General features: G+C 40.6%; 1 protein-coding gene across 1 annotated transcript; it reads right to left on the reverse strand.

Annotated features, from left to right (window-relative positions):
* Positions 1 to 8,285: 8,285 nt before the first annotated feature.
* Positions 8,286 to 12,122, reverse strand: LOC140771486 (uncharacterized). Its single transcript, XM_073113065.1, has 6 exons — positions 11,619 to 12,122; positions 11,179 to 11,284; positions 11,011 to 11,095; positions 10,669 to 10,752; positions 9,181 to 9,294; positions 8,286 to 8,751 (listed from the first exon to the last, which is right to left on the reverse strand). The coding sequence occupies exons 1-6, from the start codon at positions 11,657 to 11,659 to the stop codon at positions 8,462 to 8,464; spliced, it is 720 nt and encodes a 239-aa protein (XP_072969166.1). The 5' UTR covers positions 11,660 to 12,122; the 3' UTR covers positions 8,286 to 8,461.
* Positions 12,123 to 18,195: the final 6,073 nt, after the last annotated feature.

The following is an 18,195-nucleotide window of genomic DNA, read 5'->3' on the forward strand; positions in this document are numbered from 1 at the left end:
TATGGGTGCAAGGACACGACATCATTGTGGACTTCTATCCATTGGCACTGCGAGGAGGGGACATTGTCCTTGATGTTCAGTGGTTATAGAGTTTGGGACCCGTCACATTTGATTTCCGAAGCATGTGGATGAAATATAAACAAGGAAACAAAGATGTGCGGCTTGATGGTGTTCAGACTTTGCCGATTCCTATGGTGTGGTTGCTCGGTATGATTTGGCCTATCTTCTTTAGGTAGGACCAGTAGGAGATGAGCCTAAAATGAGTTCAAGTACTACCATTGAATTGTCTAATTTATTAGATAACTTTTTTGGACTGTTTGAGGAGCTGCAGGAGTTGCCACCGAGGAGAGAGGTGGACCATTATATAGAGATTGTACCTAGGGCTGCACTAGCGAACGTGAGGCCATATCAGTATCCACATGTGCAAAAAGAAGTTATATCAAAGATGGTAGCCAAGATGTTGGAGCAAGGCCACATACAACCAAATCATAGTTCATACTCATCCCCCATGCTATTGGTGTGAAAAAAAGATGAAACATGGCATTTTTGTGTTGACTATCGAGCACTAAACACTATTACCATCAAGGACCAGTATCCCATTCCGATTATCGAGGAGTTGCTAGATGAGCTTGTAGGGGTGACTATATTTAGTAAGTTTGACTTGAGGGCCGGGTATTATCAAATTTGAGTTCACCCGGCAGATGTACATAAAACTGTATTTCGGACTTCGAATGGGCATTACGAGTTTCTAGTGATGCCTCTTGGTCTCACCAATGCTCCAGCTACCTTTCAAGGCCTTATGAATGATATATTTCGGCCTCTATTGTAAAGGTATGTCTTGGTATTTTTTGACGATATTTTGGTGTATAGTAGGACTGAATTGGAGCATTTGCGGCATTTGGAGGACGTGTAGAATTTGTTAGAGCAAAACCAATTGAAGATCAAGAAGTCCAAATGCCTATGGGTACCAAAGGTGGAGTATTTAGGCCACATCATTTCAGTAGATGGTGTAGCGGCGGATCCACAAAAGGTTGCATGCATGTCCACTTGGCCTATCCCTACTACTACCACCGGATTGAAAGGATTTTTGGGACTGACTGAATATTATCGCCGATTCATCGTTGGATATGGCAAGATCGCTGCTCCTCTCACTTCTTTGTTGAAAAAGAACTCTTTTAGATGGACGGATGAAGCCACTTTAGCCTTTGAAAAATTGAAAACAGCAATGACGACGGCACCCATTTTAGTGCTGCCGGACTTCACGAAAGAATTCATTGTGAAATGTGATGCGTCGGATGTTGGCATAGGAGCTGTACTAATGCAAGAAGGACGTCTCATAGCCTTTCTTTGTAAGGCTTTATCACAAAGATATTAGCAATTATCAACTTATGAGAGAGAGATGTTGACAATTCTGCATGCGCTAATAAAGTGGACGCCTTATTTGATTGGTAGACGATTCATTATCCAAACCGATCAAAGGAGCCTTCCATACTTTATGGGATAACGCATACACACTCCGGCACAGCAGCGATGGGTCACAAAATTATTGCGGTATGATTATGAAATCCAATACAAGAAGGGAACAGAAAATAGGGCGGCGGATGTACTATCACGACAATCCAATACCGCCGAGCTTGCAGCCTATTCATCTCCTACCTTTCCCTTCCTTGACGAGCTGAGGTATGCATGTACATCTGACCTAGATATTTTAAGATTGTTGCAGGAGGTGATGGATGATTCGGAGCGCCATCCCGAGTTGGAGAATCGAGGTGATTTACAATTGGACCGCGGATGCATTCGAGTGCCCGCAAATGATAGATTGCGGCAGAAATTGTTGGAGCACTTCCACCACACTCCAGAGGCTGGTCATGAGGGTGTCTTAAGGACTTATAGGAGAATATCTCAGAGTTGCACGTGATTAGGATTAAGGCAGGATGTGAGGAGCTTTGTTCGTGCTTGATAAGTCTGTCAAAGGGCTAAGCAACCACATTGAAACCGGCCAGATTACTACAACCTTTACCTATACCGAACTGTGTTTGGGAAGACATTTCTATAGACTTCATAGAGGGTCTTTCGCTGGTACGTGGTTATTCTGTTATCTATGTAGTGGTTGACAGATTGAGTAAGTATGTACACTTTTCGGCATTGTCACATCCGTTTTTAGCTAAATCGGTGGCTGAAATTTTTGTTATAGATATTGATCGATTACATGGCATGCCACACATGATTGTTTGGGATCGTGATCGTGTATTTATGGGCGACTTTTGGACTGCGTTTTCCAGATTGCAAGGGACTCAATTAAACTTCAGTTCGGCCTACCATCCACAGACGGATGGCCAAACCGAGATAATTATTCGAGGTATTGAGCAGTATTTGAGATGCTTTGTTGAAGAGATGTCGAGACGATAGTTGGAGTTCTTATCGTGGGTAGAGTGGTCTCATAACACCGCCTATCATAGCAGCATTGGCATGACTCCATTTGAGGTGGTATATGGACGCACGGCTCCGACATTACGCATTTATGATCCAGTGGCATCGGTAGATTAGACGGAGGTGGACTTAGCATTGCTGGATAAAGACGCTACATTGAGGAAGTTGCGTGCTCATCTTAAACTTGCTCAAAACCGTATGAAGCAAGTTTATGATCATAACCATAGGGAGCAGGAGTTCAACATCGGCAGTTGGGTGTTTGTGAGGGTGCAAACGTATCGACGTGTGACCTAGCGTTCGATGCGTAACCAAAAGTTAGCACATCGCTACTTTTATCCATTTCGAGTGTTGGAGCATATTGGTGCGATTGCATATCATTTGGAGCTGCTAGAGAGGTCGAGAGTGCACCTTGTCTTTCATATTTCATTATTAAGAGAGCGCATTGGAGATCATAAGATTCTCAAATCGGTTCTACCAAAGCCATTGGAGGAGATAGAGATCGTAGAGCCAGTTCAAGTACTTGCTAGACGCCGATGATGATATGGTATCAGATTGGAGATGGAGATTCTAGTTGAGTGGCTTAACAAGCCATCTGATAAGATGATATGGGAGTTGGAGACTAATATCTTAGAGTGTTTCCCTGACTTTTCACCTTGAGGGCAAGGTGGGGAAGCGTGGTGGACTGATACACTTAGTTAGGATCTTTTTTTATTGCATTAGATGTTTACTTTTATTAAAATAAAATTCCTATAGGTTGCGTTTGAACGCAGGTGGGGTCACGTTCGAACGGCCTTGTGAACGCCTACATTAGGTTCGCAAATACAGAGGACGCATATTATGCATTTGAACGCGGTCGGGCGAGTTCTAACACTCGCATTCGAACGCCTGTATCGCGTTCGCACATCCAGAGATAGGACTTTTTGACTGCGTTCGAACACGATCGGGCACGTTCAAACGCGATTGATGGGAATCCTCTAGAATTAGGGTTTCATATTGTTTTAGGACTTGTTGGCTAGCCTCTATAAATATGTAGAAGACAGCTAACTTTAATATGCTATTGGATTATTAATTTCTTGCCTCCAATCTTCTCTCTAGACTTCTCCCTCCTCCCTCTTCACCATCCTTCCACATCTACCGTTGACAAAGCTTCTCCTCGCTTCTAATCTCCCTCGACTATCAAACCACCCCTCTTATTTGGGATCTCAACCACTTTATTCCCCTCGTCTACTTCCCTTAATCACTTCCACAATCCACCCTTATCTCCATACCCATCCATAACCCTAACATCCACTTCACCCGTCACCACCACCATCACCCACGTTATTCTGTATTTTTGTCCCTTCTATAGTTTGAATCTTTGAAGGGCGTAAATACAAAAGTTGTAGATCGAAAAGTTAAGGATATATCCAAATTGGTTTCGTAATTTTTTGACTACCGAAAAATATTTGACGAATATTTTCCCATGGTTGTGCGGACTGCTTCCTACAATAAATTCAGATCTTAAGGAATTGCTCCGTAGCTGATCGTTTGGTTCCAGATCACATCAATTGGTATTAGAGCTCATCAATTGGTATCAGAGCCTATCAATTTGGTATCAAAGCCTATCAGATTGTAGGAAAGTAGCTTGTGCAGTCGAGAGAAAATATTCACTAGATATTCTACCTTAGTCAGAATATTACAAAACTAAGAGTGGTCAATCCGTAACTTTCTTATCTATGTTTTTGATATTTACGCCCTTCATAGATTCTAAATACAACTAGAACAAAAATATATTAAGGTAGGGTGAGGGTGAAAGTGACAAGTGGTGGTGATGATGAGGTTAGAGATGGTAATGGCGATGGGGGTGGATGGCTTGAGGTATTTTGGGGATAAGGTTGAAGAAGGAGAAGGGGCTGAGATTCCAAGTAGGAGGGAGGACTAACAAACGACGGAGATTAGAAGATCATCGACGTTGAGATGGCACACGGCTAGGGCTTGAAGGAAGGGGAAGCAAGATTAGGGTAGAGAGACAAGAAAGGGGATAGAACTCAATATTCATTCATTATAATCTTTTGGTTCCCATCCACACCTTAACCAAACAAGCGAAAAATGATAATTATTAACCCTAGAAATAGTGAATTCTTGTCGACAAATTCGAACAAGGTGGAGCGCATTTGAATGCGTATTTCATATTCTCTACTAATGCGAATGTATGTAGGCGTTTGCATGCAGGCGTTCGAATGGGGTCGGCGCGTTCGAACGCAGAAATTGCATTCTCTCTCGATGTGAACACTTGCAAGTACTCGCATGGATGTTCGAATGCATCCCCTTCCGTGTTCGAATGCGACATACAAAATTCTTATTTTTCTGAAATAAATAACTAAACACAATAAGAAAAGATCCCATAGGGTGTATCCATGCTCGAGACGACTTTGTAAAGTCCGAATCACATCACATTGGGTGCCCAAGACGATGTCTATCCCACAGAGTGCCAGGGGGTATAAGTCCACTATGAAGTTGTGTCCCAGCACCCTCAATAGGCCCCCGACAAACATTTTTTGCTCGGAGCTTCGTGCCGTCTTCGATGGTCACCTCAAAACCAATGGTGGGCTTGGCCTCCAAGCCAATCCTCTGCACAAGCCTCTCGTCCAAGAAGTTATGCGTACTCCTGGTATTAATAAGTATGTGTACACTATGCTTCTTGACCACCCCGTCCACCCGTAGGATTTTCGGGGCGCTCGTCCCCAATTAAGCATGCATGGAGATCTCGGCGAATATATCTTCCACTAGGCCCTTGCCCTTAGCCTCTATCAGATCCTCGGCAGCCACGTCATCCTCCATCAACTCCTCGCTTGTCTCCTCATGACCGTCAAACAACATCACACTCCTAGTGGCTCTAGCGCAATGGTGGCCCGAAGTGAGCCACGTATCGCATCAAAAGTACAACACCTTAGCCCGTCGCTCCTCCACCTATGTAGGCGTGAGAGTACGGACTATAGGTCATGCCCCTCCTCCTTCGGGTCTCACAACCAGTCTTTGTGTTGTCCTCGCACCAAAGAGGGCATGAGTAGCCCTCGGAGCAGCTGTCGGCCCTCCACCCCCATCTAGTACACATGGGGGAATTCGATTGTCCTGACTAGTCCATGAGGTCCTCAGAGCCGCGTGCTTCTATGGCATCCTCAAAGGCCTCGCTCAAGGTCTAAGGTCATAAGGAGAGGACATTGACCTCGACCTCCTCTTGCAAGCCTGTGGCCAAAGGGGTTAGCACTGACTACTCACGCACTTGAACTCCTCTTGGTACGTAGCTACAGATGTTCGATAAACCATTTTGGAGAGTGTGGCATGATAGTCCTCGAAGCTAGAGGTCCCAAATCGTCTTAAGAGCCCCTCTATGAACTCAGTCCATGACTCGAACATCTGATGGCCGCTTATCGACTGGTACTAGTGTAAGGTAGCCTCTTCCAAATGGAAGTTCACCAACAACACCTTCGCATCTTCCCTTGTGCCCTAATACTCAAAAAACTACTCAGCTCAAAAAATCCAATCTAATGGTTTACCTTTTTGGAATCATAGAAAGTCGAGCCAAGTAGCACGCCTGCGAATGTCATTGCCGCGGTTGGGTTCATAGGTCACCTCGAGTCTGATCATGGGTGGGGTGTATGATGTGCACTTCTGGTGCACGCCGCCTCTGATCATCCCTACCGTGATGCAGCCTAGAGTCCTCCCGATTCACTTAAGGGTCCTTTAGTGTGGCGTTGTCTCCTTCTAAATCCCATCCACATCTGTGATCCCATCCTCCTCCCTCTTGTCCATAGTGGGCTTGAGGGTGAGTCCTAGGATCTAGTGGGGTTGGTGGTGCCCCCCAGCCTAGCGGCAACCGCCCAGGGATAACCCGTCCTTGGAGGTAGGCCGAGGTGCGGCCACTCACGAGGGGGCCCTTGGATCAGTTTGACATCTTCCCTGGTCAAAAAAAAATGGATGAAGGGAAGCTATGGGTCGAGAGGTTGTGGCAGCAAAGGCTCGCCGTAACTAGTAGCTGCCCAAGTTGGCACCGGCTTCGGCGAGAAGCCCTCTAGGCTGTACTGTTATGGGTCGTGGGCTGGAGAAGGGGATTGCAAGCCGTGGCCTATCTACTGCAAATCAGTACGGCTCGCGGCGAGGGTTGTTGTAGGCCTTGTGGTCGGCTGGTTCCCCTGCTAGTTTCGCCCTCCTCCCATCCATGGCTGATCGAAGTGAAGGGGGCTTTCGAGGTAGGTGGATATGGAAGAAGAGAGGTCGGCGGATGAAGGTAGTACCCAGGCCGACGTAGGTCATTGCGGTGGCTCTAGTGGACGGAAAGACTTGTGCGGCTGTCCGCAGGTCGTCCCTCACACCCTACATCTCCTCTTGCGATTACTCTTGGAGGTCAAGCAGTCGCTGGAGGAGAAGGGTCGCTATAAGCTCTAGTTGCGCCCCTCCTTCCATCGAAGGTGTGCTCGGCGTGCTTGAGTAGGCCTCGACCTTGACCGCGGCGGGGACATTGGTGGTGGTCATAGGGTTGCCATCCATTATTGGCAATAGCTCACTAGTTTGTCATTGTTCGCATGGTGGTCATGGCCGGGGATCAATTGCTCCGATACCACTATCGCAGTCGACAATGAGATAGGTGATAAGGTCGACAATGAGCTAGGTGATGGAGCTGTTGGTTGAGCTCAGATCGGTGACTGTGAGTTGTTGGGTTGTGAGGGTGAGGAGATGGAAGGAGCTTGGGTGGGGAAGGTAGGTAGGTGGTTGGCGAGCGTAAAGGAGATGGGGGTTATGTGAGTTGAGGAAGATGGCGACGAGATTACCAAGGTGAAGGAGATGGAGGTGATAGTGATGTGAGAGAGGAAGATGGCAATGCAGTTACCGAGGTGAGGCGAGCTAAAGTGTTGGGTTAACTTGGGTTGGGATTGGCAGGTTCAATTGGTGGCCTTGTTAGGAGAGTGCTGCTAGCTTTGAGAGAGAGAGAGGGAGAGAGAGTGAAAGGAAAGGAATAAATTAGGGTAATTCTTATTGCCTTCTTGAGGTGCTCACCACATCATTTTTATAGTGGCTATCCCATGCTAGGTTATTTAGTCTTCAAGCAATCCTAGACTAGACTCAACTCAGCTAAATTAAACCAACCAACCAGACTCGACTAAACCAACCAGCCCTGGCTAGTTCACAATAAGGAGGAGATAAAGGCGACTAGATAGAGGAATGCAACCGAGATTCAAGGCGATGTCAAAAATACATTGAGAAACTAGCAACGAAGGCTACATTTCAATTGTTCAGAAATTGGCAGCGAGACTACATGGTGTAAACTCTCTAAAAGCCTAGAGTGCCCGAAAAATAGTTCCATGCCACAAGGGCAACAAGGTAAAACTACTCAGACCAGTGCAGCAACACATGAGGTTGTTGACCAGTGAATTTCTCTAACAATGAATGATGATCTGCACGGTAGAATTTAAAGTAATCGAAGGAGAAGATAAATGATTCTTTTGTGGATCGATCAGCAAGGTGTCGTTGTTTCGATGATATCTCGACAACATGCACTCAAAAATTGAACACTTTTGGTGAGGAAGAAGAATAAGCAAGAGAAAAAAAAAATACAAGAGATTTAGGGTTTGGCTAACAAGCCAGCCCTCTCAAAATGGCTAACAAAGAGGGAGGAAAGAAGACAATGGTGCACGCACCGAAGCATGGCCGGCCATACTAGCTGAAACTTTCCCAAACAAAAGCATACCTAGCAGTTATATTTTGGTACCAAAGGGAGAAAAACAACCTCATTAACTTACGGTAAAAAGGTATGCATGGTTTGATATAGAACTCAGATATGCATGGTTTGATATAGAACTCAGATATGCATGGTTTGATATAGAAAGCAACCTCATTAACTTACGGTAAAAAGGTGAAGACAAATATTTCTGGAAAAAGAAGCTACAGCCAAACTGTTAACATATTATATAAGTTATATGCTATAAAGGTTGCTCTTGACAATCTGCAAAACCCAAGTTCATCTCAACAAACAAAAATCAACCTACACTACGCCTCAACCCTTGATCTTCTTTTTCTTCTTTTTCAGCTTCTCTGAATGAGACGGCTCAGTTTCTGATGGGGTAATTGTGATCTGTGTATCCATATCAGAGGCGTGAGTAAATTGTTCAGAAGACCTCCCAGACATCTCAGAATGTCGTGTGCTGACCTCGCGTTTCTTTTGCCTGTTAGAAGATCCTTGACTTCTTTGTCCAACACTATCATGAGATATTCCATCTGTTTCCAGCAAGCCTCTGTGCTTCAATGGAGTTACTGAATGACGAGACATGCTCTTTCTAGAAGAACCTAGAACATGATTTAAAAAAAAATAGTTAAATTACTGCCAGCGTGCAAAACTGACATATGCAAGCACGCATGCCAGTGCGCATATATATGTGTATATATATGGAGTTTGGACTGAATTTTGTCAGTAAAGTGTCAAAACTTTTGACAAAAATTTAACACTTCTCATCATTTGTTGTGCATCGACATGTAGAAGACTTATTCCAAGGTGAGATAAATGCTCCCACTTGGGATGACTTCTTTAAATCATGATGCATATTTAATAGCTGCAAAAGTACTAAATAGGGGAATAACTATGTTTGTACACTTGTCAACAAAAATGCACTAATGCAATGGTGCACTCTAAATGATGATTGATGATCCAACACTTTCTAAGAATTGATTTGATATATATTTACAACATGAGCAGGAATTTTAAAAGAAAAGAATTACCTTCAGATCTCTGAGTGCTCAAATTAATATTAGCAAAACCAGCTTTCTCCAATTCTTTAGGCTCTGGATAGCGGACTAAACAGACTCGACGTGAGACCTTCCCTACAGGAATATCTAAACAAAAACAAGGCTTATTAAAAATCAAAATTGAGTTGCATCAGCATACTGAGCAGATTAACAGTGTAAACATACAAAACATATCTATGAGGACATCAACAACACTCAGCATTATAGAGCAAGAAAGCAAGCATGATCAATGAAAGTTGAAATGACAACATGATATATCACCCCTTTCTTTCTTGTCAATGAGGTACTCTAGTTATATATCAATATCAAATGGTATTATAATATTCAAAATAAAGAATATTCTCAGAAGCCAAAAGTCCCACAACTAACTTGTAATATGAAGAATAGATAACTGCAAAGGAGAATTAATCAAGAAAGGAACTAAAGAATAAAGAATCTGTACACAAGGCTGCTCTATAAGCTGTTAGTTTGGTTACAGTGAAATCTTTTAACCATGAATTTCATTAAATAACAGTACAATTTGGTGGCCTGTGACAATCCAAATATGATGCGATACCAAAGGAGTATAACACAAATCAAAAGAAGAAGAGAAAATGGAAAATGGTCATTCTAAACTCTAAAGTGATGGGGAAATTATTTGCTTTGTTTTAAATGCATGTCTACAAGTTTTAACATTGCCAAAATGCAATAAAGATTCTTCTATTATTTCCAAGAAGAAACAATTAACCACAGTACAGTGCCAGATGTGGCTGAACTTGAAGATGCTAACCCAAGTACAATTTAAGATGATAATTAACATGCTGCAAAGCTCCAGGAGATCAAATAAAAGACGGAAAAAATAAAACCCTTAGAACACACTGTAAATCAGAACTGGTTACATAACAGGATGTCACAGAAAAATACTCATGTCAAGTTGGTTTACTAATGATAGTGGAAATATTTCTAAATTCTGAGGTATAAGGATCCTTACCTTTTGTAATTATCAGAAATCTCTGCTTCTCTGTAATAAAGAATCACATGCTAATATTTTATGAACAAAGTCATGCAGATCCAAGAAAATTTCTACATATCAGGCCAGTCACGACATTATAGGTGAACAAAATAATGGAACAAGATGCCTGAAATGGCTAGCACATAATCGCTAAGCTTGCTCCAACACATCGGAGTACTAATGTCTAAGGTAAAATCAGGTAAAAGCTACTGATAATGGTTCTAATATGAGTCTCAAAAGAATCCTTTTAAGATGTTCAAATTGCAGACTCCTTCAGAATACTCCATATACCTATGCACAAAAATAAATGCATATAATATACAATAAAGCATGCTATTCATATATGCATACACATGAAATGGATAAGCAGAAAAGTAAAATTAATAAAGATACACTCATGCACACAAACATACATATAATATGTATAAAATCAAATACATACTGAAAGTATAAAATCCATTAGCTCATACCAACTTTTGATTCTGACCCTGATGCTAGGAAGACCATCGCGTCAGGTTCTTGAGCTGCAAAGCTGACAACTTCATATGACTTCCCTGTTATCATCGGAGGGATTAATAACAGTAGAACCATATCTTATTTACTACTCAACAGTAGTAATGACAGATGGCGTTTCATATCAGCACATGAATCAATTCAAGTAATAATACTTCAATAAACTATTCAACTCTATTGGATGAAGGAGAGATTATAATAGAGAAAAGAAAAAAAGTGTACGTGTGTGTGTGTGTGTGTGTATTCAAAATTCAACCTCACTCCAGAATTCAAACTACAGAGCATGCCTTACATCTCACCAGATGAAAACTCAAAGCTGCCCAACTGCCCATCACCATGTAGCTTGAGAGAAAGTTCCTTTCCATGGAAATCAGCAGGCTGTAACTGCAGTACAATAAATAGTATCATGTCCCATCTCAAATGCAGATGCCATTGGAAGATAAACACATCTAGAACAGAAATAGTACTTGGTTGAACGGCCACTGGATGAGCCAAAGCTCTTTCGATTCTGTCAAGGAGATATCGAGGAGTGGTCCCTTCGTCTCCTCTTCAAAATCTGGTCCAGGCCTGTAACTGCAAATCCAGAAACGACAAATCCCATGAGCATGATCCTTTTAGTAGTAAGAGCCAAATCTTTAGCATAAAAGGATTTAAATTTTGTTCTCAAAGAATTAAACCCCGCTCTTATAAAAAGCAAGCTTCTTGATATCAAAATCTATAATGTTTCCTTTCTTAAATTTTTCTTATACAAAGCTAAACCTTTTTATTGATATTTTTTTTTCTCGCATAAGCGTTTTACGACATCAAGTGTATCAAATTCTGTTTCAAAATTTTAACCTTCTCAGTCATGGTATCAAAATTTGACTTTTTCTAAGTAAAGAGTTAGAAACGGCTTGGAAATCCATACCGCTCTTCAGAAGCATCCATCGAAGCAGCTGAGAAAGTCATCCCAACAATGCAATGATACCGAATAAGATTATACAACAGGAATTGCGAATCAAAGTGACAGAGGGCCTATGAAAGACGGCTCGGCCATGAACGACAGCGGATGGATATCGAACAAGCGCAGTAGCAGCTCTCGTCGAAGAAGGTGCGAGCGGAGGCAATGGGGAGGACGGAAATGACGATGGAGGCTCGCGGAGAAGCGACAAGGAGGTCGAATCGAGGAGACGATGAGACAGATCGACCTCAAACCGGTTTGGAGGTGAGCGAAGAGGTCGTGGACGACGAGGAGAGGTCGTGGAGGAAGGGTGAGAAGGAACAGGGAGGAGGAGGATGGTATCCAAGGACGGTTAGAGAGGAGTGAGAGGAAGGAGAGGGTGAAAGAAGGGCTGTAGGTGGCTGTGGGAATTAGGGCTTTGGGGACAGCAACTCTCGGTGAAAACTGATGCGATAAGAATCAGGTAAATCATGAGCAAATTACCGGCGATTTGCGAAGCCCATCGATTATCCATATGGCAAAGTTATACCCCTAGTTATCCGATTGAAATTTCTAAGTGTTTTCTACCAATTTACTCCTAACAAATTTAAAAAAAAAAAACTATGGTGTCCTAAAACAATTGTACTAATATCTGACAAATTATCTTATTATCTCATTTACAAATTTAGACTTAACAAACTAAGAAAAAAAATGCCATATCCTCTTCCTTAGCATGATTTTCTAGATACCTACTCCTCATCATTTTCTTCCTTCCATCTCTTCCTCCGATTCTTCGGTCATTTTCTTCCTCTCATTCTTCTTATCTCATTTTTCTTCCATTTTCTATTTTAATCACTAACAATTCAAATATTCTTTCTCTTTTAAAATATCATTCGGCAATTTTAGAAGATAGTTTCTTCATTAAACATCTCTTTCATCTTATTCACTGTTCATCTTGGTCTTCGATGATTGAAGTATTCTGAAAAATAATCTAAAGATTAGATGCAATATAAACACATAGATTCTAAATGTCTTTGATGTATAGATTATAAAGGTAGGCGATGCACATGTATAATGCATACTATGTTGCATCTACGTGAGACTATTAATTTACAGAAAAATACACTTATTTTTAATAATGGAAAGTTTAGAGTCTTAAAACTAAATGCATTAATTTTATATACTAGATGAATATCTATTTGTTATAAAATACATATAAATTACATAAGAGAGAGTAGGACCCATTGTTGATATTTAGAAAATTAGAGAGTTATTATGTAAATGACTTTTCTATGTCCTACAATGACATATGCATATCTTTTTACAATTAAACATGAATTTATAAAACTTTGTCTATCCCTTAAGTAACTAGTGTGCATTTTGTCATAAAAAAAGTATTTATCTAGTATAAAAAAATGCATTAAAAGTTTACTCTTAATTTTTAGAAAATTAGAGAGTTGTTATATGTGATTCGAACCACACTGATATTTAGAAAATTAGAGAGTTATTATGTAAATGACTTTTCTATTTCCTACAATGACATATGCATATCTTTTTACAATTAAACATGAATTTATAAAACTTTGTCTATCCCTTAAGTAATTAGTGTGCATTTTGTCATAAAAAAAGTGTTTATCTAGTATAAAAAAATACATTAAAAGTTTACTCTTAATTTTTAGAAAATTAGAGAGTTGTTATATGTGATTCGGACCACACTGAGTCATTTCGAGTATTGATACAACCTATGGGGATCTATTCTTATTTTGTTATAGTTGTTTCTTTCAGAAAAATAAGGATTATTGAAAAAACCCCTAGACACACGTATATATTTAACCTCTAGGCAATGATATTGCTCTTTCGTTTAAGTAAAAATTAGAAGAAATATTAAAAACGAAAGTAGAGATGAACGGCAAGATTTTAACGTGGAAAACCCAAACGGAAAAAAACCACGGATCCAAACTCGGATCAAAACCAATCACTATGATAGTAGCAGTTACAAGACTGACTCACAAAACAACCCATCGATTCAAACGACTTTGTTCCTTTCAGTCTTGCTCGTTAGAACCCACGATTCACTGCTTCTTGTGATTGAAGTCCAACCTCAGTAGCCCTCGAGATTGATTTTTCGTCTAGATAGCTCTTAAGACGAAAGATAAAGATTTGTAGATGCGAAGGACCATGTTTTGTTGAAGAAACGATGTAGCCTCCAAAAAGTCTTCTTGAATAATCTTCTTCCCCTCCCCTAGGTTAGGGCAACACTATCCTTATATATGATCTCCAAGATAGAGCCAAATCCAAGTCATATTCGTACTCACGAAAATCCAATAAATTGCAAACTTCATAGGTGTGTTCGAACGCGGCCCGAGTGCGTTCGAACGGCCCGACTTAATCTTAGGTGCGTTCGAACGGGCCCAAGTGCGTTCGAACGCGACAGCTTGAATTCTTCAGGTTGCGTTCGAACGCATTTGTGAACGCTGCTCTCGGTCTGTGTGAACGCAGTACCCGCGTTCTAACGCGTTTGTGAACGCGGCTCTCTGTATGTGTGAACGCAGTACCCGCGTTCGAACGCATTTGTGAACGCAGCTCTCTGTCTATGTGAACGCAGATTCTGCGTTCGAACGCGTTTGTGAACGCGGTGTGAACTCAACAGCTTTTCTCTACTAATCTTGCAATTCTTCAAACCAAAGATATTATAGACTTGTGTAAAGCTCATATACATGAAAAAATACACTTAGAATATTTTGTACACAATTGCCAACAAATAAAAACCTAACAATCTCCCCTTTTGGCAATTTGTGACAAAACACCTAGGTTACAAGATATTACAAGGACTTCAAATTGAGCAATCAACAAGTCTAGAATATTTTGCACATCAAGCCCTGCAAATAAAGATATATCAATCCAAGATCAAGTGAAAATAACTTGAAATGAATAAACAATTCAAACACAAGTTATCAATGGAGCATAAATTCAAAAGTACTTAAGCAGACAAAGTTCACAGTTACTTCAAGCAAAGTTCAAAAGTACTTAAGACTCTCATAAACTCCCCATATGCTCATACTCCCCCTACACACCTAGACACTAACCTAAACATTAAGACACTCTCCCATTTTTTGACACAAATTCCAAAGACTAGAAACTCGGAGGGAACTAACGATAAAGAATTGTCAACACGAAGTCGAGGTAGGTGACGAAGGTGGCCTTGGTTTCTTGGTAACTATAGCTTTTTTTTTTTTAGGCATTCTAGAGAAGGAAAAAAGTCGCAAAATTCAACATATGCCCAAATAGTACAAAAAAAAAACAAGAAATCCAAAAATTCTAGAAACTATGAAGACCCTAAGTGAAATCTATCTTCCACTTAAAAATGCTAAGTTATCACGTTCAATCGCACAAAAAAACATCAAGATATTAACTTTAACGTGATCAAAACTTGAAACCGCTCAAAATCAATCAAGATCAATAGACTTTGGAGATGCACTTCTAGAAATTCAAAATATATTCAAGACATAGAATATGACAATCAAATGAAATAAGTTATACACAGATCAATCAAGTCATCAAAAGCATATTATAATTAATTCTAATGCATCACTCAAAATTAAATTAATCTTGATTGATCATAACGATACGCATATGAAAGATGAGCATAGATAACATGAACCAATCTTCTTAAATAAACTTTCCTATATACGCAATGATGCAGTACAATAGTCAAACCGATTTAGTATAGAAATTTTGCACTTTTCGACTTATTCTCCATAACATCACAGGAATTTTTCCTGTATTTTTTTTTATTAACAAAACAGGTGCAATGATGGCTTTCACACATGAGTAGGTAGCCCTTTTCTTATAGTACAAATCAAACAAAGTGCAAGAAGAAATTCACATCTATCATTTTTTTTTAATTTGCTAATAATGTACTGAGTCAAACTGGACTCGAAACAAGATGGCTTTCACACTAACTCATTGAGTAATTTGAAGCCCTAAAAAGAACTTTAACTCACCCATCATACTCATCTCAAAATGACTGTGCATGAGATCAGCAAACTCCTTAGCTAATAATTGTCTCGTCGCCCCGAAGATAATGTCATCCACATATATTTGTGCCACAACTAAACTCTTGTTTTCACGTCTAATGAATAATGTCTTGTCCACTCCCCCTCGAGTGAACCCCGCATCCACTAAAAAAGTGGTCAACTTCTCATACCAAGCTCTTGGAGCTTGTTTTAGCCCGTAAAAAGCCTTTTTCAATTTAAAAACATGAGAAGGAAATTTTTGATCTTTGAAACCCTTAGGTTGTTCCACATAAACATCTTCATTCAGGATACCATTCAAGAAAGCACTTTTAACATCCATTTGAAACAATTTAAATTTTAAATGACAAGCAATAGCAAGCAGTATACGAATAGACTTTAATCTAGCAACAGGAGCAAATGTCTCATTAAAATCTATACCCTCAACCTGAGTGTATTCCTGTACTACTAGTCTGGCTTTATTTCGAACTATATTGCCATGTTCATCACTTTTATTCTTGTAAATCCATTTTGTTCCAATGACGTTCACATTCTTAGGTCTAGGAACTAAATACCAAACATCATTCCTAGAAAATTGCTCTAATTCCTCATGCATAGCATTAACCCAAGAATCGTCTAACAATACTTCCTTCACATTTTTAGGTTCAAAAGAAGATGTATAACAAGTAAATGATACCTCACTTTGGATTTGTCGTCTTGTCTTAATTGGTTCATTCACGTCTCTAATTACTTGTGATAGTGGATGATTTGATTTCACTCTAGCAGATGGTTCCGGTACGTTGCAGTCATTTTTGTTCATTTCAACTTTGTCCTCGTCCTGATTCTCAATTTCCAGATCAAGCTCCTTTCCTATTTCTTCGTAATATGTATCTGCAGAAATAAAAATAGAAGTAGCTTTAGTTAAGTCAGCCGAGGATTCATCTATCATAACATTAGCAGATTCCATAACAGTAGAAGTTTCAAGATTAAATACTCTGTAGGCTCTACTATTATTCGAGTACCCCAAGAAGATGCCTTCGCTACTTCTAGTGTCAAATTTAGTCAAATATTCTCGATCATGCAAGATATAACATTTACTACCAAAAACTCAAAAATATTTAACACTAGGTTTCTTACCTTTCCAGATTTCATAAGCAGTCATTCCCGTAAAAGACAGCTTCATTTCCAATATCAGATCTTGCTTGCCAAACTATTTCCCCGGTATATCTATCAATCATTGGGAAAACATCTCTATCCACGGGTACTAACCTTTATCCATGTTCAGGCGTCATACTCTATGTGAGCTAGGGGGGGATGATCAAAAAACTGTCGAGATAGGGGGCATAATAAAATTGGCAGGAGTTTACCCTTCTCTGTCAGTATCATTCCCTGTAGCTCCATGAGCCGACAGTTTATTCAAAAAGGTTAGATTAAAAAGTAAGTTCCCATGGTTGGCAGGTGGAGATGAATCACGACAGCTTTTCACTCCACCATTGGTATGGACGGAGCTCCCTATAATGGTATACTCGTACACCCGCCATACCGGAACATCGGCCAGTAATCGTTTTGAAGTGGAGGTGGAATCGATCCAGAACCATTCTGAGCTATACCAATCGATAAAGACTGACTCACAAAACAACCTGTCGATCCAAACGACTTTGTTCCTCTCAGTCTTGCTCGCTAGACCCCACGATTCACTGCTTCTTGTGATTGAAGTCCAACCTCAGTAGCCCTCGAGATTGATCTTTCGTCTAGATAGCCCTTAAGACGAAAGATAAAGATTTGTAGATGCGAAGGACCTTGTTTTGTTGAAGAAACTATGTAGCCTCCAAAAAGTCTTCTTGAATAATCTTCTTCCCCTCCCCTAGGTTAGGGCAATACTATTCTTATATATGATATCCAAGATAGAGCCAAATCCAAGTCATATTTGTACTCACGAAAATCCAATAAATTGCAAACTTCATAGGTGCGTTCGAACGCGGCCCGAGTGCGTTCGAACGGCCTAACTTAATCTCAGGTGTGTTCGAACGGGCCCAAGTGCATTCGAACGCGACAGCTTGAATTCTTCAGGTTGCGTTCGAACACGTTTGTGAACGCTGCTCTCGGTCTGTGTGAACGTAGTACCCGCGTTCGAACGTGTTTGTGAACGCGGCTCTCTGTCTGTGTGAACGCAGTACCCGCGTTCTAACGCGTTTGTGAACGCGGCTCTCTGTCTGTGTGAACGCAGATTCCGCGTTCGAACGCGTTTGTGAACACACCGCGTTCGAACGCGTTTGTGAACGCGGTGTGAACTCAACAGCTTTTCTCCACTAATCTTGTAATTCTTCAAACCAGAGATATTCTAGACTTGTGTAAAGCTCATATACATGAAAAAAATACACTTAGAATATTTTGTACACAATTACCAACAAATAAAAACCTAACAATTATGTATGTCGCATTCGAACGCCTGCATATGTTCGCATCGGCAGAGAATGCGAAATCCGCGTTCAAATGTGCTCGACCCCGTTCGAATGCGATCGGCGAGAATTTATTGTTTCTACGGTTATTAT

This window comes from Typha angustifolia, chromosome 11 (assembly GCF_048772165.1).
Source record: "Typha angustifolia cultivar Huaian chromosome 11, ASM4877216v1, whole genome shotgun sequence".
Taxonomy (NCBI): domain Eukaryota; kingdom Viridiplantae; phylum Streptophyta; class Magnoliopsida; order Poales; family Typhaceae; genus Typha; species Typha angustifolia.